Source organism: Prionailurus viverrinus, chromosome C1 (genome assembly GCF_022837055.1).
Source record: "Prionailurus viverrinus isolate Anna chromosome C1, UM_Priviv_1.0, whole genome shotgun sequence".
Classification (NCBI taxonomy): Eukaryota; Metazoa; Chordata; class Mammalia; order Carnivora; family Felidae; genus Prionailurus; species Prionailurus viverrinus.
The window spans coordinates 116,828,456-116,850,399 of record NC_062568.1 but is presented as its reverse complement, the minus strand read 5'-3'; the positions used below and the strand labels follow the sequence as shown (position 1 = coordinate 116,850,399).

Genomic DNA, 21,944 nt, shown 5'->3' with positions numbered 1-21,944 from the left:
CTCCAGCCACTAGCTCTCTCTTTAAAGCACAGATTCCTTCATATTACCTGTCTGATTAAACCTCTAATTACCTGTCTGATTAAACCTTCATTGCCTTTAAAACCTGATTCAGGGGGCACCTCGGTGGCTCAGCAGACTCTTGAGTTCAGCTCAGGTCATGATCTCACGATTTGTGGTTTCAAGCCCTGCGCTGGGCTCTGCGCTGGCAGTGTGGAGCCTGATTGGGCTTCTCTCTCTCTCTCTCTCTCTCTCTCTCTCTCTCTGCCCTTCCCCTCTCTAAATAAATAAATAAATAAACTTAAAAATCTGATTCAGTTGAGGCACCTGGGTGGCTCAGTCGGATTAAGAGTCTTGATTTTGACTCAGGTCATGATCTCACAATTCGTTAGATTGAAACCGCTCCCCTCCCCCAACCCCGGGAGGTGGGGGGAGGCTCTGCTCTTACAGGGAGGAGCCTGCTTGGGATTCTCTCCCTCTCTCTCTCAAAATAAATAAATATTAAAACAATAAAATCCAATTCAATCTACCTTACTAATTCCACATCATGCCACTTCTCTGCCAAACTGTAAGCCCTTTCAGAGCATGGACCATGCCTTTCTTTTTTGTATCTTTAATTTCTAATACAGTCCCTGGCACACAGAAGATACTCTATTAATAGATATTTGCTGAATGGACAAATGAACCCTAACTACATTAAACTTTGACATTTCTTTGACCATTTTATGTTTAAATATCTCCTTCTCCAAAGTCTTCCCTGGCTCTCTCATTCAAGTCTCATATATGTCTCCATGCATTTTTTCCCCCCTCACTAGACTGTAAGCTAAAGGAAAAGTTCATGTCATATCCATTTGGCATCTGACCCAGTATCTAAGAGAGTTCCTGGAGTAAAGCAGGCATACAATTTGTTGGGTGGATAAATGTATGATATTAGAGAGGGGAAAAAAGCAGATTTTGAGAAGGTCTCCATGCAGTGAGGCAGGCTGAGGAAATGGCCTGAGAACCATGGAAATAGACAAGAATAAACAAATAAGGCACAAGGAAGTCAATTAAGTAGACAGATGACGATGCAGAATCAAATGATTAGAATAAAGTGGGGGTCAATCAGGAAAGGCTCCTTAAAGCTGAATTTTGAGATGTGTTTGAAAAGAGGAAAGGGACATAACTTGAGCGAACAGGGGCCTAGAAGCGGGTCATGGAGTTTGGTTGAGCCAAGTCATGGTGAACAATTAGTGTGTGTGTGAAGTCTGACTTTTGAGCACGATCAGTTTCTACACCAGAGTTCAAGTTCTGCCTTTTTCCTGGCTCCCCAAGCGGGCATACTTGCCCACTCTCTCTATTTTGATGTTTCCCAGGTCAGCCCAATGTAGAACTTTATGTTCTCTAAATTCCTTGTGAAAATAAGCAAACAAAACTGCCCTGTGAGATTGAACACTTGCTAACCTTGGTCCCCTAGGGAAGTAAACTTCCGGTTCCCAATATAATAGTATTGCTCCCTGTGTTGTTAAGCCAGAAAAGAAAGCCTAACGTAGGAACTTAGCATTATCACTTCTTCACAAAAGTATGAGCACATTTTCACAAAAATTCCTTTTTTTTGGTTTTGTTTTTGGTGAGGAGATGGGGATCCAAAGAGGTCAAGAATGTATAAGTGAGATCTGAGAAGTACAGTGTAATAGGAAAATCTTAACGTAGCCACATCTGTCCACCTCTTCAAAGAGTATATGCAGACACCCCTTGTGCTGACCAGTCACTTTGTAGGGCTCAGATCATTGCTGCCTCCAGCACTTGCAGGATAGAAAAAAGTAGATTATATCACTGTCTCTCTAAAAATGGTCCCTACTTTAGGAATAAGAACATTTTACACAGCGGGAGGTACACCTGAAGTCCTGCAGTCTCTTGATTCTGGAAGACGGCAACTGTCTTTCTGTAAGGATAACCTAGTTTTCAGTGTCCATTTTTTCAGAATGCTCTGTGCCCAACGCACCTCGTTTCCTGAATACCCAGCCTTACCACCTCCTGGTAGAGGCAAGGACATTACCGTAGCATTTGCTCACAGCTCGTTTTGAGGTGCTGGGTCCAGAGCACAGCTGCTCTTTCTCACCTCCTAATGCAAACCCAGGTTCCTAAGGCGGCAGTGGAAGAGCCTTAGAGAGGGGCTCCTGATGTACGTGGAGGCTTCCAGATCCCGTACATGGAGGCCACTCTGCTAGAACGTCTCTAGACTGCAACGAAACGTTAAAGCCTAAACTGAGGTAATTCCTCACCAGCAGGGTGGCTTCCCGGGTAGGCAGTGCCTCCCTGCACGCTGCCCAATCTCTGGGGGTGTCACACTAGACTGTGGTGATGTCACACTGGCTGGGATGACATTTTACAGCTGGACCCCCCCACCGCCACCAAGCACCTTTAAATCACCGCGGAGTCTGCCGCGGGGAGGGAGGGGGCGGGGAATCCGGCCCCCGCACTCGATCCACGCTGGCTCCCCACGGAGGTCCTCCCGGTCCCACTCCCATCTGTACTATGTTGTCGTCCTAATCGGCCCGCTCCTCGGCACTTCCGCCTCAGTAGGTGTCATGGCGCGGGGCCGGTGAATGGTTCCCGCGGGGCGGGGCCGCCGGAGGGGGGGGGGGGGGGCGGTCGCTCGGCGCTCGACTCGTCGGGTCTGGCGACAACGGCGGCTGCGGAGCCAGGGGCCCGGCGGTGGCCCCGGACGGCAGCAGGAGGCCGAGGCGGGAGCGCGCGGGGCTGAGGCGGCGGCGGCGGCGGCGGCCAGGGGCCGGGCGGCGGAGCGGGCGGGAGGCTGAGGGGGCGCCCCCCGCGGGACAGGCGCGGGGACGGCTCCGGGGGGCGGGGGCCGGGGCCCGGGCCGGCTCGCGCGGGGGGTATGATGACCCGGCGGCGGGGCCCCGGATCTCGTCTCCTCCGCCGCCTCCTCACGGCAGCCCCAGCTCGCGGCTGAGAACCCGACCCACCGGCGGTGAGTCGGGCCGGGCGGGAAGGGGCTTCGGCGGGAAGCGAGCTCCCATCCGCTCCCCGAGGCGGGGCCGGCCGGGCCGCGGGGCTCTTCGGGGCGCCCGGCCTGCGGGGGGCGCCTCCCTGGGCGCGCCCCCACCCGGGACCCGGCGCCCAGTCCTGCGGCCCGGTCGTTCGCGGCCGCGGAGGGGCTTGCGTCCTCGGGAAAGCGCGAAGGCTCCGGGTTTGTTTTCGGGGCAACTCCCCCAGCCTGCTGCCACTTCTCTTCGGGGCGTGTTGTTGTCCTCAGATGACAGGGGGCCGCCTTGCGCCTCCTCACCCGGCCGGTTCCCCCCACCCCCCACCCCCCGGCCGTCGTGGCAGGTTCCCAGCGTGTGACTTGTGCGTGTGCATTTCACAGCTCTGCTTATCTCCATGGTTTTGGGTTATTTGTGCTCTTTGCGACCAGAAAGCGGTGCCTGGAAAGGACGGCAGTGGTGGGGTGGGTGTGGAAGCTTTTTCTGTCCTCTCCGCTTCTGTTCTTTAATCGTTAGGTTTGTAATTTGTAATGATGGTGGAGACTACGTGGGACCAGCCCACCTAATGTGTGTCTGTGCAAGGCGGATCTAGAGGTCTGGCTCAGAGGGAAACTTTTGCTGTCGCCGCTTTCCCAAAGCTTTCGATAAAAAAAAGAGAGAGAGAGAGAGAGAAGGTGAGGAAACAACCAAAAACTCTTGGGTAAGGCCCGCACTTTCATAGGTCTGTGGGAAAGAGGCCCTTTTTGTGTTTAGCAACCAAGACTTGGGGCTCGGTCTCCAGGAGCGCTGGTCCAACCTCCAGTTTGTTGTGGTGACAAGTCGTGAGCCTTGGCCTGTGTTGATGCTGGGCGCGTTTTCTTTCCTGTTTAGGTGGGGGAAGGGGGGAGGGGCTCGAGAAGGGGAAAAAACAATCCCAGGCTCCAATTGTCTTTCCTCCGCTTAAGCCTCGACCTCCGTTGTCGATGGACTCGTTTTGCGGCCGCCCGAGGTGCTTTTCCTTAGTGACACTTTGGGAATTCTCAGTGATTGCATCAAAGTATTCATTTCAACTGTAAAAATTCTTCTGCCCGCTCTCTCCTTTATCTTATTTGTTCCTTAGTAACTGATGAAAACAGCAGCCTGGCTTCCTGCTCTTGATGAAGTGGGGTTAAATTAAGTGGCTGATGCCCTCAGCGAAACCTACAATTTTGTTCTTGTTTGTGTAAAGCTATTTTAGATTCCTGGTCTGGTGTGTGTGTGTGTGTGTGTGTGTGTGTGTGTGTGTGTGTGTGTGTGTGAGATTTAGAGATTGTAGAGAATTCAGATCATTACCAGTTTTTATTTATGTAGGTCTAACGCTTTCTGTAAAACATTAAAAAATCTAACAAGTCTTATTACTTAATAATTGTTATTGAGCTGGTGATTTTGGACCTCCCCACGTAATGGGTTCTGGGTTCTGTGTTACAATACTGGTATCCTTCCCTTTAAGATACTGCTCCTTGCTTGAAAGATATTCTGGTAGAGTCACTTGTGGTTGGGACTGAAGGCAGCCAAGCCAGTAAAGCATCTGATGAGTAAAATGGTGATTGAGATCTTGTAAATGTGTCTACTGGTTCTAGTTGGTAAGTAGGACTTTTGCTGTGATTCTCATAAATAGTTTATACTATTTTTGGGCATTATAGGTTTATGGACTGTAGAGTAAGTTGATTGGTAACTTGAGATTGAAAACCAAACCAGAACTCCCTCCTAAAAGAAAAAGAAGATAATCTCAAAATTCACAGTTCTCTGGAAAATCGAATTTCTTCATTCTGTGGTTTTGTTTTCATAAGCACAGCTTAGTCACTGGTTGTGTTGGGAGAAATCAGGGAGCCAGACCTGCCCTGTAAACTTCTTACACTTGGAACTTGTGCAACTTGTTGTTGGTTGTATATTGTAACCGGTCCTTTTGTAATTCGAACTAATTTTGCAAACATGAACTTCCTGATCTGTCCTTTTATTTTCATTTTCAAGACTGCATAAAGCAATCCATATTTTTTTAGTTTTTTTTTTTTAAGTTACAGTTATTAATTTCTCCCCAGTCTCTTCCCTTACATTTCATGCCATTCTGAACACAAGTGATCAAAATCATTTTTCCTTCAAGTACTACCTCAACAGTCACTGATTTGCTTTTTGTTTCCTTTTTTGTTCCTAATTTCCCAGCTCCCTACATGACTTAAGCATTTTTGTAGAGCATAATTTGGCTCTTTAAAAAAACTTACATCCTGTTTTTATATTTCTCTCTCTCTCTCTCTCTCTCTCTCTCTCTCTCTCTCTTTGGTTATATCATCTGAGCAATATTCTAAGCTCTTTGAAGATAGGGAAACGTGTGTATTTCTTTTGGAATCTTTAAGGGCACCTGGTACAGTGCTTTCCCAGTGTTTAGTGGAAAAGAATCAGAAGACCTGAATTCTTTGCCAGCATGGCTACTCATTAGCTCTGTGTAAAACTTGTCTGCCTTTCTTGGGTCTCCTTTTTCTCATCTTGGAATTAGGGGGTTTTGGAAAGAATCTTGTAAGGTCCATTTTAGCTGTCAGACTCTGTACTTTTTGCTAGTGTCTTCTGCTTCTCAAATACATCTCCTTCCTAGAAACAGTTTTTCATTTTTCCACATTCCCTGGCATACTGGTAAAAGTTATCTCATCTGGAAGAACTTGTTCTACCTTCCATCTGCCAAACTGTTGTTACCTTTTTTAAGTCCTGTTTTCCTTAGGCCTTTGCTGACGGATCTAAACAGGGTCATCCCAGCGTTTATGTTCCATATTCCTCTACGCTGTTAATTTGACATTTTCCTTGTGCTTGAAACTCCTCGAGGTATAGCTTTCTTCATTCTAAACTTTATGGGACTTGTAGACTGTCCTGTCATACATCAAGATCGTACTTTTTTACCAAACACAAAAAAGACTTACTTTTCTTTGGTTCTGTTGCTATAGATTCATCATTTCAAATAAATAACAGAGCTGTTGAAATTTAGGAGAAGATGTCCTGCTTAGAAGGAAAGTACCCATCAGCCACTTTACCAAGATATTACAAAATATTGATTATATGGCTGTAAATTACATAGAATTGTAGAGTTAGTCTTTCATCAGCTAACACCACTTATACCACACCCTCTCTTTGCATACTGGTTGGGGAGCTGGCTTGTTGGTTGCTTCTGAAGGAAAGTGCTACAGGAAAGGGGTGGGGAACTTCCATTCAAATGGTGTCCTTAGGGTTTCAAGCTTATTTTTTCCTTTTGTATCACTACACTTAGAAAACTAATCTATATATTCTCTTGTAGGCAAGGGACTATAATTTCTGTCTCACTTGAACATTGCTCTAATTTAGAATGACACCTGAGATCCCCTTATGTTTACATATGGAGAAGTATGTGATCTCTTTCTAGTCATTCATCCTAGCAAACATTTGACACATACTATATGCTAACCATTGTGATAGATTCTGGTGAAAGAAAGAAAGAAAGAGAGAGAGAGAGAGAGAGAGAGAGAGAAAGAAAGAAAGAAAGAAAGAAAAAAAGAAAAAAGAAAGAAACCTTCTGTGCTACTGAGAATTGTCCTCATGAAACTTGAAGTTTGGATGTCAACTTTGAAATAAATAGTCATACTTAGAATGAAATTTAGGGTGACCTCATGAGTTAATATGTGATCTGGCCCTTGTCTGCCTCTTTGGGCCCTGCTTCTATTATTTTCTTCCCTGTTCTATTCCATCCATACTGGATCTCTTCTTCAAATAGGCCAAGAATGTGCCTTGGCACCAACTATTCTCTTTCACTGGGGTGGCTCCTTCTTGTCAATTAGGTCTTAGTGTAAGTACTACCACCTTACAAGGCCTTCCCTGACCACCAAATCTAGAGTATGTCTCCCCTTCCCACTGTCTCTATCATATTACTGTGTTTTCATCATAGCATTATCACTAGCTACTATTTTCTTGGGTGTGTGTGTGTGTATTTGTCTTCCCAGCACAAAGTAAATTCCAAGAGATAAGGGAACTTGTCCATCTGGAACACCACTTGTTATCCCTAGTGTCTAGAAAAGTGCCAGGCAGACATATTAGGTACTCAATACATGTTTGTTAAGTGAATAAATGAAATAAGTAAGTACAAGTGTGGTGAGTGGTAAGAAGTGGTAGAGAATGCTATGAGAGCCTTTACCAGGAAACGTAAGCTAGTATGAAGTGGTCTGGGCAAGGCTTTCCTGAGTGTATCTGTCAGCGTAAGGCTGACTAAAATGTACATAACCTAGGAGAATAGTTTTTCTCTCATGCAACAGCCTGAAGTAAATGTTCCGGGTTGAACTGAGCATTCGTGGTGGGCAGGCGGCTCTGCTCTGATCATCCAGAGACAGTTCTTTACATCTTACTGCTCTGCCTCCCTTGGACGTGGTCTCATGGTGGAACCTGGGTCTCCATAGGTTCTTGCTGCTGGAAATGGAAAGGAACACCAAGAGCTCACCCACACATCACTTTCTGTTGGTGAGAGGGACTGGTAAACACAGCCATGTGCCTGGGGTGAATGAGAGAGTAGATTTTGATCCAAACCAACATTCTGTACCACACTGAAAGAAGTGAGGCTTAAGCAGAGAGACTAAAAGGATAAGCAGAAGTTAGAAAAAGAGAAGGCTAACAGGCAAAAACAAAGTTCAGAGAGGGAACGTTACGTGTGAAGGAACTAGGATAGGAGAAATTTAGCACTGCTGGAAATTTAGAGATTTTGGACTTTATCGTAAGGTTTTAAGCAGGGGACGGATTGGCGCTTTTTAAAACTTCAGTTGTAAAGAATGAATTGGGAGAAAGGAGCTTAAAAAGGAGGCTTGAGAGTACCATTTGGGGGAGGCAAGTTAGGCTTAGTCCAGGATTGTCAGCAGGGGTGGAGAGAAATGGGTAGAGTGGAGAGAGAGAGGATATTGCAGTGAAGGAGTTTTCTTCCCAAACCTGCTTGCTTTACTTTTACAGCTTGTGTTTTTTCACTTACCTACTTGAATGATATGAATATTCTTTACATATCAGCGTGCTTGAGAATATGTACATCTGTGTACATGTCAGTCAAGGACAAGTGCCTCAGAGGCGGCAGTCATTGATTTTAGGTTATTTTAGGTCACCAATTGTTAAATTGTATCAAAGAGGCAAAGATGATACTAAGTGAAAGCAGTAGGAATTTATTATTGGTGTGGAAGATGGAAGTTACCTGAAGGGTAAAGACAGAACTCTGACAAATGATTATCTTGGTTGTCATAACCAACTGTTCCATTCATAGTTATAATATTTGAATTCTTTACAGTAAGGGTACCTACCTGTGCTGCCCATAATAAATGTTGTTAAATAGATGGGACCATGTAGGGAGTGAATGGGGAGGCTGTTAATTTTATTGCTTTTGAAAGCCTTGGGTTCTAGCAAGACTCAATTCTGTTTAGGAATTAATACAAGCATCAATAGCTTTTTGCCTATTAGTTCTAGTTCCCAGATTAATGCAGTGGCCTAATTTGTCATTATATTCAGATGGTTAAACACTTGAAAAGTCAGGTATGAAATGAAAAGACTAGTTTATTATTAGAGTCAAGAGGTAGGACATTTTCAAGAAGTCAGAAATAACTTTTATTGGCAGCTGTTCTCATGTGAATTGAGAATATTTGTAACTTAGCAGAGTCTGATACATAGTAAGTTTTCCACAGATGTTAATCCTGTTCCATATCTTCCTTTGGGAGGTCTCACCCTAGGAAAAAAATTGCTTCCCCACTTTGCAAAGGCAAATTTTATGGAACATAGCATCTTTATCTTATGTCTAAAAATGGCTGCTTGTAGCTGAATTATATAAATAAGAGTGTTGATTTTTCTAGGCAATTTTGATTTTGTATCTTCTCCTCACCTAGTGCTTGTTGAGCTCAGGATGAGTCTCAGCCACACTGGCATGATATTAATTACCATACACACATGCTGTGGGGAAGGCCAGTGAAATTCTGGATTGTTCTTTCCCTGTGGGTAGACATAGAAATTTGTCTTACTGAATAAGACTTATATTCATTTATTTATATACTTAAACTTTCAGAAAGATTTCCTAGAACTTGTGCTTTTTGCAGTGCTCAATGTGAAGATTTGAAACCACCAGTATCTATTATTTTGTGTATTGGGTGAAAGTTGTCCATAACATTACTCTGGTAAATGTAATATTTTAAAAAATATTTCGTTATTAACGTACTTTCAAAAATTTGGCATTAAACTTCATGAATTCTATTCAGTATTATTACTTTAGGCTTCCATATTCTTAGACATAGCTACAAACTACAAATTTTGTATTCAAATTCTTTCATTAAATATTTTTAGGTATATAAAATTTGTGCTTCTGTTTTTTTTTTTTTTAATTTTTTTAACATTTATTTTTGAGAGACAGAGACAGCATGAGTGGGGGAGGGGCAGAGAGAGAGGGAGACCCAGAATTTGAGCAGGCTCCAGGTTCTGAGCTCTCAGCATAGAGCCCGACGCAGGGCTCGAACTCAAAAACTGTGAGATCATGACCTGAGCTGCAGGTGGACGCTTAACCGACTGAGCCACCCAGGCACTCCTGTGCTCCTGTTTCTTCATAGATTATTAAAATTAGTAGCTCAACAGATACACAGTGGAAAACAAATTTCAAAAATTTGCTTCCTTTCATTGTTCAAAAATTGGCTCAGTTTTATGATAAATATTCTTGCATAAATTATAATAGGTAAATTTTGTAAAGGTCTTACTTTGTTTAACATTTTTCTTCTATTATAATTTGGTATTATGTCAGTGATACAGGCAGAACAAGATGACTTATGAATTCCTAGCTGTGGAGTTAAATTGCACTGACTTTAACTTTTAATTTACACTTTTTTGTCTTCAAGGTTCACGTAAATTATGGCAACTCTTGTTTAAGGTAAATCCAGATCACATTTTAGAAATTAAAGGCTGAGGATTTGTTCTTCATTCCAGCTGTCTAGTCCAGTGCAGATGGTTTTTAGTTACATTCAGTCACAAAGAAATGTACACATTGCTTTTTTATGTCTGTAACATCCTTTGTCACGCTTCCTTCCTTTCTTGTGTGTGTTTATTCTCTTATGACTGGTAAAATTATGCTATGTGTTTCGGAGTGGAAACTTCCCCTGTATCTCAGAGACTGCACAGATAAAAGAGAGGGATATTTGAAAAATAAAACCAAGCATTTGAAAATCTTGCAGTTTAATGAGTGGTAGGGCGTAGATTGGAGGTTGGTAGGTAAGGGTCAGAATCATCCAATGAATACTGCCTGTCTGTATATTGCCAGAGTCTGGTAGTTTCTGGTGATGTAAGCAAACATCAAGACAGATATGGCACCTATCATGCAACTATCCTGTAGCTGGGAATGTAAGTAACATTAAATAAATAATTTCAAGTTGTAAGGGAGGAGCAGGATGTTATGGGTGTGCATGGTGGGAAGGATGGTGGTGTATGTGTGTGTGAGAGAGAATGAATGGTTTTCCCAGAAGAAAATCTTCAACATATCAGAGGGCCTTCCAAGAACTGGAAGGAGGGCAGCATGGCTGGAATGGGAGATTTTGGAACACAGGAACCAGATTTTTGTAGAGCTTGTTAAGGCAGATTGAGGATTTTGGATTTTATCCACAAAGCAATGGAAAACTTTGGAGGCAGGAGGAGGAAGGTGGTTAAGAAAGAGAGAGCAGTCATCTGATTTGCATAATTTAAAAACAAAGATCCCCAGAGTGCATTCAAGATTAGTTTGGAGGCTCCTGGCTGTTTGAACTAGAAAGGTCCCAATAGGGGTAGAAAAAAATGGCTGATCTGAAATATACTTAGGTGGTAGAATCGGTAGGATTTGGTTATAGATTAAAGATGAAGTAATAAAGGGAGAAGAATGAATTCCAGACACTAAGAACTTCATATGTATTAAATAATTTAATTCTCAGAGTAACCCCATGAAGTAGGTATTGCTGTCACCAATTTACAGATGAGGAAACTGAGACCCATTTCCTCTCTGATTTTTGGCTTGAGATGTTGTATATATGGTGGTGTCTCATAACTGAGACAGAAGACTGAGGGTGGGGTCGAGGCTCATAAATTTAATTTTGTACATATTAAATTTGAGGTATATTCAAGATACCCAAATTGCAGTGTGGGATTGTTATTTGGAAATAAGAATTTGAAGTTCAGGAGAGAGAAGTCTGAGTTAGAAATAAAGATTGGAGAATCTTTTGCAGATGACTAACCCTGGGAAGTAGTTACTGAAAATGGGGGAAGTGTGGACAAGAGAGGGAGGACTAATGTAGAGCCTGAAGGCATCTGAGTGTTACATGGTCGAGAAGAGAGAAGATAAATACGAAATGGCTTATATGCTATGTCAGTGGTTTGGACTTTATTCTAAAAGTTTTAGCTTTAGGAGTCTTGGGGTTTATTGAGCTTGAGATATTTACGGATGTTCAGGGACAAAAAGCTGGGCTTTTCTCACGCCCTTTCTCCATATTTTTTGTAAGAATTACTTCCTGTGGTTCTTCAGGAGATCCTCTCTATAGGTTTCACATCATTTGATTACTTTTTTCTGATCATTTTATCAGTGGTCCTCTTATACTGTAGTGGGCAGAGCTAAACACTATTAAAATAGTGTATGACCTGAGCAGAGTAGATAGCATTCACTTTGTCCAGCACATTCTGGACACTATTTCTATGAATGTAGCTGAAGATTGAAATAGCTTTTGAGGGGAGGGGAACATTATCACATAATGTTTCTCTTACCAACTAAAGTGTTTTTCGTATATGTATGCTCCCGCTAAGCCTTGTATTTCTTATCCTTGTGCTTTGTGGTAGTCATATTTTTTGGACCTAAGTAGGATTCTATATTTGTATTAAATTACATCTGCTAGATTTGTGTTGTGGTTTCTACCCTATTGTGATCTTTTTGGACCTGTTCCTTAGCAATATATTGAGTATCCTGCCCAAATTTGGTTCATCTGTAAATTTTATAAGCATGCCATCTATGTCTAAATTTAAAGAATTGATCAAAAAGCTAATTAGGGGGTGCCTGGGTGGCTCAGTTGGTTAAGTGTCCGACTTCAGCTCAGGTCATGATTTCATGGGTTTGTGAGTTTGAGTCCTGTGTTGGGCTCTGTGCTCAATGCTCGGAGCCTGGAGCCTGCTTCAGATTCTGTGTCTCCTTCTTTCTCTCTGCCCCTCCCCTGCTTATGCATGCACGTTCTCTCTCTCAAGAATAAATAAATAAACATTAAAAAAAAAAATAGAAAGCTAATCAGGGCAGGAGTGAAGACAGCTGTGGAGTGAGCTCTGGGGCCGTAGAGTCTGGGTTTGAATACCTGTGCTGCCACTTAATGGTTGTGCTGTTTTGGGCAAGTTACTTTAAACACTCTGTGTCTTAGTTTCCTCATCTGTAAAGTGGAAATAGTGTTAGTATATTCTCCATAGGGTGAGAATTAAATAAGTAATGCATGTGAAGTGTTTAGACTACTACTTGACACATAGTAAGGGATCAGTCATCTAAGCTGTTGTTATTATTATCATGCTCATTATTTTATAAACTATCATAGATGTTCATGCTCTTTTAACAATATGACCGACTATTGCTGAGTCTCAAAGAGTGCTTACGGTTGTGTATTTAGACCAGAAGGTTGAACTTTCTGTGCTAGGAAACATGTTTTAGAAAATGTGTGAGATAAAATCTTAGCCAGATAGTTATATTTTACTTGTGGTTTTTCTAAACTAAAAGTTTTCTTATCTATTAATTGAGGAGTTGTATAAAATTGAGGATCTAATTCTTCCTGTCTCTCGATGTAGGTATGGCATCACAGCTGCAGGTGTTTTCCCCCCCATCAGTGTCGTCGAGTGCCTTCTGCAGTGCGAAGAAACTGAAAATAGAGCCCTCTGGCTGGGATGTTTCTGGACAGAGCAGCAACGACAAATATTATACCCACAGCAAAACCCTCCCAGCCACACAAGGGCAAGCCAGCTCCTCTCACCAGGTAGCAAATTTCAACATCCCTGCTTACGACCAGGGCCTTCTCCTCCAGGCTCCTGCAGCGGAGCGTATCGTCGTAACCGCTGCTGATAGCTCGGCCGGTGCTGCTACGGCAACCTTCCAAAGCAGCCAGACCCTGACTCACAGAAACAACGTTTCTTTGCTTGAGCCATATCAAAAATGTGGATTGAAAAGAAAAAGTGAGGAAGTTGACAGCAACGGTAGCGTGCAAATCATAGAAGAACATCCCCCTCTCATGCTGCAAAACAGGACTGTGGTGGGTGCTGCTGCCACGACCACCACTGTGACCACAAAGAGTAGCAGTTCCAGCGGAGAAGGGGATTACCAGCTGGTCCAGCATGAGATCCTTTGCTCTATGACCAATAGCTACGAAGTGTTGGAGTTCCTAGGCCGGGGAACATTTGGACAGGTGGCTAAGTGCTGGAAGCGGAGCACTAAGGAAATTGTGGCTATTAAAATCTTGAAGAACCACCCCTCCTATGCCAGACAAGGACAGATTGAAGTGAGCATCCTTTCCCGCCTAAGCAGTGAAAATGCCGATGAGTATAATTTTGTTCGTTCTTACGAGTGCTTTCAGCATAAGAATCACACCTGCCTTGTGTTTGAGATGCTGGAGCAGAACTTGTATGATTTTCTAAAGCAGAACAAGTTTAGCCCACTGCCACTCAAGTACATCAGACCAATCTTGCAGCAGGTGGCCACAGCCCTGATGAAGCTCAAGAGCCTTGGTCTGATTCACGCTGACCTTAAGCCTGAAAACATAATGCTGGTCGATCCAGTGCGCCAACCCTACCGAGTGAAGGTCATTGACTTTGGTTCTGCTAGTCACGTTTCCAAAGCTGTGTGCTCAACCTACTTACAGTCACGTTACTACAGGCAAGTGGCAAATGCTAAAAAGCGTATCTTAGACTAGAGATCTGTCTTTATACTTAAAGGTGTTACATAGGGCTACATGTAACAATGAATTTATTTACAGGGTCCAAGATAGAATACTATGTTTTACTTCATACCCCTGTGTGGCATTCCTATATGTAACATTATTTTATTTAACGCTGGAAAAATTCAGTTTGATTCTGAAGGTTGTTTCTAGTTGAATGAATACTAGCATCTGGTTCTTTTTTAGTAAGTGCCATTATACCCAGTTTTCCCATTCTAAAGAGTCTTTAAAAATATAAAGATGTTCACTTATTTGTAATGAATTTGGGCATATGCTGCTACTTTTTCCACATTCCTATCTTGGCAGGTAGGATGCCTTGGGAATAATTCCAGGTTTTTTCATTCTTATACATTTCCTATCTTGTGTAATTTAGAGAATTGAGTTTGTTGATTACCAAGGGCTCTTCCTGTTTTAACATTCTCTGTAATAGCTTGAACTTTTTTGGTTATGAGCTTATTTGGTTATCCTAGAATGTCCTTGACCCAAGTGCCTTATACTTCAGTGATTTATATTTCCAGATTGGTACTTCTAACAAAGCTACCTTTTTAATATATAGTAATTATTGGGACAGTACTTAAAGGGTGGTATATACAATGTTGTTTGTGCTGTTAACCAAGGAGAATTACTGAAAGGAAAGGGGGAAGTCTTTTGAAGTGAGCTTTTATTTCTCAGTACCTCATTTATTTGACTAGTTATTAATTTTAAGTAATCTGATAATTTTAGTGATCATTCATTAAATACAAATTTTCCACTCACCCAGTCAAGAAGTGAAACAATAAACAAAAAATAGGTAATCCACAAAACATGCTTATCAGGAGATATGTCCAACATGTCAAATGCCTATATGAAATTTTGAGTAAATAGAAAGTCTGAACTTAGAAGTTTATATTATGTATGAAAGTAATAGAAGGGTGTTTTAACCATACAGGGGCTCAGAAAATATGCCAGTGTAAAATCTGCCTAACATGAAGTCTACCATTTTAACCATTTTTAAGTGTACCATTCAGTGTCATTAAGTACATTCACAATGTTGTGTAACCATCACCACTATTTCTAAATTTTTTTCGTCACCCAAAACAGAAATTCTGTAACCATTAAGCAATAACTCCACCTTCCCCCTTCCCCCTGGTAAGCTCTATCTGACTTTCTGTCTCTGTGAATTTGCCTCTTCTAGGTACTGCATGTAAGTGGAATCATGCAATATTTGTCCCTTTGTTTCTGGCTTATTTCACTTAGCATAATGTTTTCAAAGTTAATCCAGACTGTAGCATGTATCGGAATTCCATTCCTTTTCATGACTGAATAATATTCCAGTGCATGAATGTACTACATTTTGTTTATCCATTCCCTCGGGTTTCCACATTTTTGGCTATTGTGAATAATGCTGCAGTGAACATTAGCTCTCAAGTGTTTAAGACCCTGTTTTCAATTCTTTTGGGTATATAGCTAGAAGTAGAACTGCTGGATCATATGATAATTCTGTTTAATTTTTGAGGAATCACCAAACTGTTCTACAGCTACACTATTTTACATTCCCAGTAGCAATGCATGAGGATTCCAATCTCTCCACCTCCTCATCAACACTTGTTTTTGTTTTCTGGGGATGGGAGGGATAATGGCCATTCTTATGTGTGTGAAATGGTATTTGATTTGCATTTCCCTAAAGATTAGTGATCTTGAGCATCTTTTCATTTACTTATTGGACATCTGTGTATCTTCTCAGGAGAGATGTCTGTTCAAGTGCTTTGTCCATTTTTGAATTGGGTTGTTTTTTTGTTGAGTTGTAAGAGTTCTTTATATATTCTGGGTATTAATCCCTCTGCAGATAGATGACATGCATATATATTCTCTCATTCCGTGGAGTTGCCTTTTCACTTTGTTGATGGTGTTTGCACAAAGGTTTTAAACTTTGATGAAGTGCAGTTTGTGTGTTTTGTTTGTTTGTTTGTTTCTCATGCTTTTGGTATTATAGCTAAGAAATCATTGTCAAACCAGTGTCCTAAAGTTTTTTCCCTTTTGCTTTCTTCTGAGCGTTCTATAGTTTTTAGCTCTTATAAGAATATAATATAGACATAGATAGCTCTTATATTTTGTTCTTTGATCTATTTTAAGTTAATTTTTGTATACGGTGTAGGGTAAGGGTCCAGTTTCATTGTTTTGCATGTGGATATTCAGTTTTCCTAGCACCATTTGCTCAAAAGACTATTCTTTCTCCAGTGAAAGATCTTGACACTTGTCAAAATTCATTGACCACAAACACAAGGGTTTATTTCTGGGCTCTTTTGTCCATTGGTCTGTATGTCTGTCTTTATGCCAGTAGCACATCATTTTGATTACTTGTAGCTTTGTAGTAACTTTTAAAATCAGGAGTGTAAGATCTCCAGCTTTATTCTCTTTTAATATTGTTTTGGCTATTTGGAGTCCCTTGAGATTTCCATATAAATTTTAGGATGAATTTTTCTATTTCTACAAAAAACCTCATTGGTTTTTGAAGGGTTGCACCGAATCTGTAAATCACTTTGGGTAGTAATGACATTTTCACATTACATCTTCGAATCCACTCTTCTCTATTTTTATCTTTTCCTTTTATAACTTTGTAAAACTATGGTATTTCTTACTTGAGAGAGATGGAGTAAAGAAATTCCTAGAGCATTGGTTTCTGGTTTCATATTGCTCTAGGCAGTTGGGCTAATTTTGAGAATCTCTCCTCCATTTACTGATTCACTACTTGGAAGATTTAGGTTCTGATTACTTTTTCTTTTAGTTTGCTCCTTTGAGTAATCCCACCACTACCCACTCGTGTGTATTTGCAGAAACACTCTACAGGTCCACTTACAAGCTCAGTTCTGCATCTTGTTGGGAGCCTTGGGGAATTAGGAGGGAGGGCACCGCTGTGGGGTGGGGGCTGATGGGCTCTTGCTTCTTGATCTCTTCTCTAATCAGGCCTGCAGGTGTTCTTTAACTACTTGCCTTGGCTTGTAACGAAAGCAATTTTAAGATAGAAGAAGAGTGATAGAAATAAGAATTATTTTGTGAAATAATTTTGATGGCATTTTCTCTTGAGGGGCAAAGATTTGAGGGGTACATAGTTCTGGCTGCTTAGCTTTCTCCAATAAGTAATTCGTTTGAATAATTTTCAGTGTTAGGTTGCTGTCTTTGCCCGTTTCCCTGTCCTTTTAAATTCAAGTTGCGATTTGAGTAATTTGGTTGTTTTGTTTTTGGAAACAAATAGGATTTTCAAATTTTTAAGTCCACTGGTGATTACTCTTCAACAAATCATCCTGCAAATCCATTGCATTTAATTGCTGAGTATAGGAGTAATTTTAAATGGAGCTAAGTTTACCCCTTAAAAACAGGAGTTCTTTCTGTGTATTACTGAGTAATTAGTGTGCATACTGAAGTCCAATATCCAGGGCTTGACTGCATTTAGGATTTAGCAGTGGGACTCTTCTGTTTTATCGCAGCAATACTTGATAATGAACCCAAAGCCAATGGAATAGCAGCTCAGGCATTCCTTCTTTATCATTAATTTTATCCACAGTGGTATTCTTCATGTTGCTTTTAGAGGCTATTACGTCCTCACCCTGTTATCTTTCAGAAAACCTCTGTGAAATCCCTTTGGCCATTGAAGCATCCTGGCTCCAAAGCCAGCCTTTCCCTTCCCCTCCTTTTTAGTTTACATTGCTTCATCTTGCTGATAACATGCCAAAATATTATCAGTTGACAAACTTTTGCCACCATCCTGTCTCTGTTAGCAGTGGGCATGGCTAAATGCCTTAGGCAGTGGAAATAATATGCTTTATTTCCTGGGCACTTTAAACGTAAATGTAGACTAATTTCAAGAAAAGTTGCTGTCTTTGGGGCTTGAGTTTCAGGCACAAAGGTTTGCCATGCCTACAAGCTCAGTGCTTTTCCATTCTGAAAAATGGAAAACTGGCCTTTATTGAAAGTTGAGATCGCTGTATTTGTTATATATGGAAGGACAAAGTCTAGAGAAGGAAAGCGTATTTTCAGTTTATCCTAGACAAATAAACATACTACAGTTTCACTAAGCCACAGATGCAGGAAGTTAAGACTTTATGTAACATATCTGATCTGATAAGTAAGTTTGATGCCTCTGAGATGGGCAGGAAGAAACAAAGAGTGTTCATGAAAATGAGCAGAGAATAATTTCTGCTGTTAAGTGATCCTACCCACAGCTTGCTCTGGGTTCTAGTAAAATAATGCTTTATAACTTTGGAGGAATTTTTTAGTTTAAAGAAGTTTGAAGTTGAGAAATCAAAAGACAGGGATTGCTATTTCTACAACCTGGTTACAGTAATCAGAGCCTGTTTAGTATTTGTTTTTTAAGGATGGGATGTATTTTCAAAGAAAAGACACTCACCATGTCTAAAGTACAATTAATGCCAATTTCCTACAAAAGTGAATATTGTCAGTTTGGATTTTTCCCTCTCTTCCCTGTGCTTCTATAGATAATCTTAAAAATTAAAAAAAAATTTTTTTTTAACATTTATTCAATTTTGAGAGACAGATAGAGATAGTACAGTGGGGGAAAGACAGAGAGGGAGACACAGAATCCAAAGCAGGCTCCAGGCTCTGAGCTGTCAGCATAGAGCCCAACATAGGGTTTGGATTCACGAACAGAGAGATCATGACCTGAGCCGAAGTTGGACATTTAACCGACTGAGCCAGGCACCCCTAAAAAAATTTTTTTTAAGTTTATTTATTTAATTTGAGAACGAGAGAGACAGCGTGAAAGGGGGAGGGGTAGAGAGAGAGGGAGAGAGAGAGAAAGAATCCCAAGCAGGCTTCACAGCACTGTCACTGCAGAGCCTGACTCGGGCTCGAACTCGTGAAACTGTGAGATCAGGACCTGCGACGAAACCAAGAGTTGGACGCTTAACCGACTGAGCCACCCGGGCGCCCCTCTATAGGTAATGTTTTTTACTGATCAGTTGTTAGAATGTCAGAACTAGAAAGGGACCTAGAGAAGTAATTATCTCAGTATCATTATACAGGTAAAGTAGAACCAGAATTTTACTGTCTAGAGTTCTTATTGAGGGATTGAAAAATAATGGAGGCCAACGGGAAAGATGATACAGTAATGAAGATAGTACCAAGAATTATAATCTGAATTCAGAATTTAAAACATTCAGTCTTTAGAGAAGTACCTGCTTTAAATGATGCTGTTCTGTTCAGTAAAAGAAAATAATTTCAATCTTTTTGCTTCTTAGAGTTTAGGTCAGCCAGCATTTCTAGTTTCTAATGGTAGTGAAAAGCTCTCTGTAGACTGAGCAGCCTTATTTTATTTTTTTGCTTTTTTTTCTCTTTTGGTACTCATCTTTTTGTATGGTAGATGGGGTAGAATTACTCTTTTAGTGAGTTTTTGGTAAAAATCCTTAGCTGCTTTTGTTACTCCAGAAGCAGAGTGAGACTAAATGGAAAAACTGATTCCAGCCAGTCTTTAGGGTTTTTTTTTTTTTTTTTTTTTTGTCTAATGGAGCTTGGGGGCTGGAATTAGTATTTTTCTTAATTTCTCTGAAACTTTAAGCTTTGGAAGCCTAACAATTACCACGTATTATTGCTACTTTTTTAATGAAGTAAGTTATTGGGTAGCCTGCCCCTCCCTGTGACCTACCTTTGGATTTTAAAATGTCTTCCTGGTATAGTGAGAATGGCAGAATCAATCTGCTGCTCTTCAGTTGATGCTTAGGAATGTTCTAAGCCCAGTTTTTATTTTGGCACAAAGCCATTTGCACTTTCCCTGCCAGCTATTTTTGGCACTGTCATGAACTTGGAAATTAACGATTCTGCTCACTGAAAGTAAAAATTTTGTCCCTTTTCAATTTTAGAAAAGCTTTTATGTTTCTGGATAGTCTTACTCTCTAGTTTATTAATGCTGTTAAATTTGTGCCATCTTAAAAACATGCTATACTGGTTGGGGTTTAATTAAACTCTGAAACTCTGTCAGTAATATGTGGCTCTAGCCACCTGCAAAGAATATCCCCTTTGAAGGTTGTTTCTTTGGTTCGCAGAACCACAGTTCACCTCAAATAGCATAAAAACAGGTGATAGTAGTCGTTCTATCCATAGCTGTTAAATAGTGGAAGTCTCAGCAGGCTCGGATCATCCTTCTGCTGTTTCTGTACAAGGGTCAGGAAAGCCTCTAGACCCTATGGAGTCCTCTACTTTACCTTATTTTCTAAGGGCTACTTACTTAGAAAAGTACTTGGGGAGGATATTCTTATTTTAGGAAATATCTTTATACTCTGCCTGCTCAATCCTCCCTGCTCCAGAGCAACAATAAGCACATATTACTTAAAAGTGAAGTTGGGGAAACCTATACATCCCATGAGGGTTCATAGCCTGTTAGATGGAGAGATCTGCTGAGGGGTCTGGAGCTGGTATTCCCTTACACATTCCAATTCTGTGACTTGTAAGAAGGAAAGGAAATTATTTGGAGATGATAAAATGTTTAAGAGCTCAAACCTTACATCCAGACTGCCTGGCCTCCATCATTTTGTAATTATGTGGCCTTCGGTGAGTTACTTATCTTCTCAATGCCTAGTTTCTTCATCTGTAAAATGGAAATGATACTTTATTACATAGAATCTGATACACCATTGATTAGAAAAAGAAACATTATTTAGGTCCCAATAAGAAAGTAAAAGCACTGCCAGTGAACTAAAATACATCATCATTTGCAAGAATCTTCTTGATTTCAGGGATGTTAAAATATGAAAAAAACAGGGATGCCTGGGTGGCTCAGTTGGTGAAGCGTCCGACTCTTGATTTCGGCTCAGGTCATAATGATCTTATGGTTTGTGAGTTCAAGCCCTGCATCGGGCTCCCGTGCTCCACGTGGACAATGCGGATGCTGCTTGGGATTCTCTCTCTCTTCTCTTTCTGCCCCTCCCCCACTCATGGTTGCTTGTGTGCTCATTGTCTCTCTCTCAAATAAATTAAAAAAAAAAAGTGAGACAAGCATTCCTCTTAGAATTGATGACTTAACATTAGTAATACCTACTTCCATAGGATTGTTGTAAAGGAATAAGTGACCACATTTATGAAGGGCTTATTAGAACATTTCATGGCACAGAGTAAGCACTATATAAGTGTCATCTATAATTATTATTGATATTAGTGATACATATTATCATCACCCTCCCCTTAAAAACCCATTTATCTCATAATTTTAGTCGTGGTTGGAAAATGCCATGTATACCATCAAGCTAAATTGATTTATATAAGTGGGTATGTGCTTAACTCTTACTTATTTAGAGACAGTACAATATACTCAGTTCTGGGGCCAGATAGCCACGGTTCAGATTCTAGCTCTGCCACTTATTAACTGTGATTTTGGGCAAAATTTTTTTTGCCTCAGTTTCCTCTATAAATGGGGATAATAATTTTACCTTGAATGTATTCATACATATAAAGCTCTAGGCTTATGGTATTATCTTCATTTTCTCTTTAAGGTTCCCTAGCGTTAGGTTTTTCACTTGGAGCATTAATGGAAATGAATATTCTATAGTGCTGCCAACCACTATATTTCTGTAGAAGGCATTTCTGTTACCAAGGGGTATTTATTGATCAGGTCACTTAATTGATTTTTCCGTAATTAAAAAGGTGCTAAGAGTAAAAAGAATAAATCTGGGATCCCTTATCTGGGATCCCTTATCTGAAATCTGTGATTTCAAAATCCAGAAATCTCTCAAAATTAAAAAACTTTTTCTAAGTTTGGTGTATTGGCAAAATCTGACTTGAAACCACGTAAGGCCGGGGCGCCTGGGTGGCTCAGTCGGTTAAGCATCCGACTTTGGCTCGGGTCATGATCCTCGCGGTTTGTGAGTTTGAGTCCCGTGTCAGACTCTGTGCTGACAGCTCAGAGCCTGGAGCCTGCTTCGGATTCTGTGTCTCATTCTCTCTGCCCCTCCCCTGCTCATGCTCTGTCTCTCTCTGTCTCAAAAATAAATAAAACATTAAAAAAAAAATAAAAAAAAACCAACATAAG

At 41.0% G+C, this 21,944-nt stretch overlaps 1 protein-coding gene across 6 annotated transcripts in view; it reads left to right on the top strand.

Annotated features, from left to right (window-relative positions):
- The first annotated feature begins 2,440 nt into the window (after positions 1 to 2,440).
- The window catches only part of HIPK1 (homeodomain interacting protein kinase 1), a 52,286-nt gene continuing 32,782 nt past the window's right edge, over positions 2,441 to 21,944 (top strand). For 4 of the 6 annotated variants that reach the window (XM_047869696.1, XM_047869694.1, XM_047869691.1 and 1 more), the window contains exons 1-2: positions 2,802 to 2,971; positions 12,792 to 13,869. In XM_047869696.1, the coding sequence (XP_047725652.1) occupies positions 12,794 to 13,869 (1,076 nt within the window). In that variant the 5' untranslated portion in view covers positions 2,802 to 2,971; positions 12,792 to 12,793. Of the gene's footprint in view, positions 2,559 to 2,801; positions 2,972 to 3,500; positions 3,659 to 12,791; positions 13,870 to 21,944 lie in introns of those variants that run through there. The other 2 variants (XM_047869693.1, XM_047869692.1) reach the window with 2 other exon arrangements.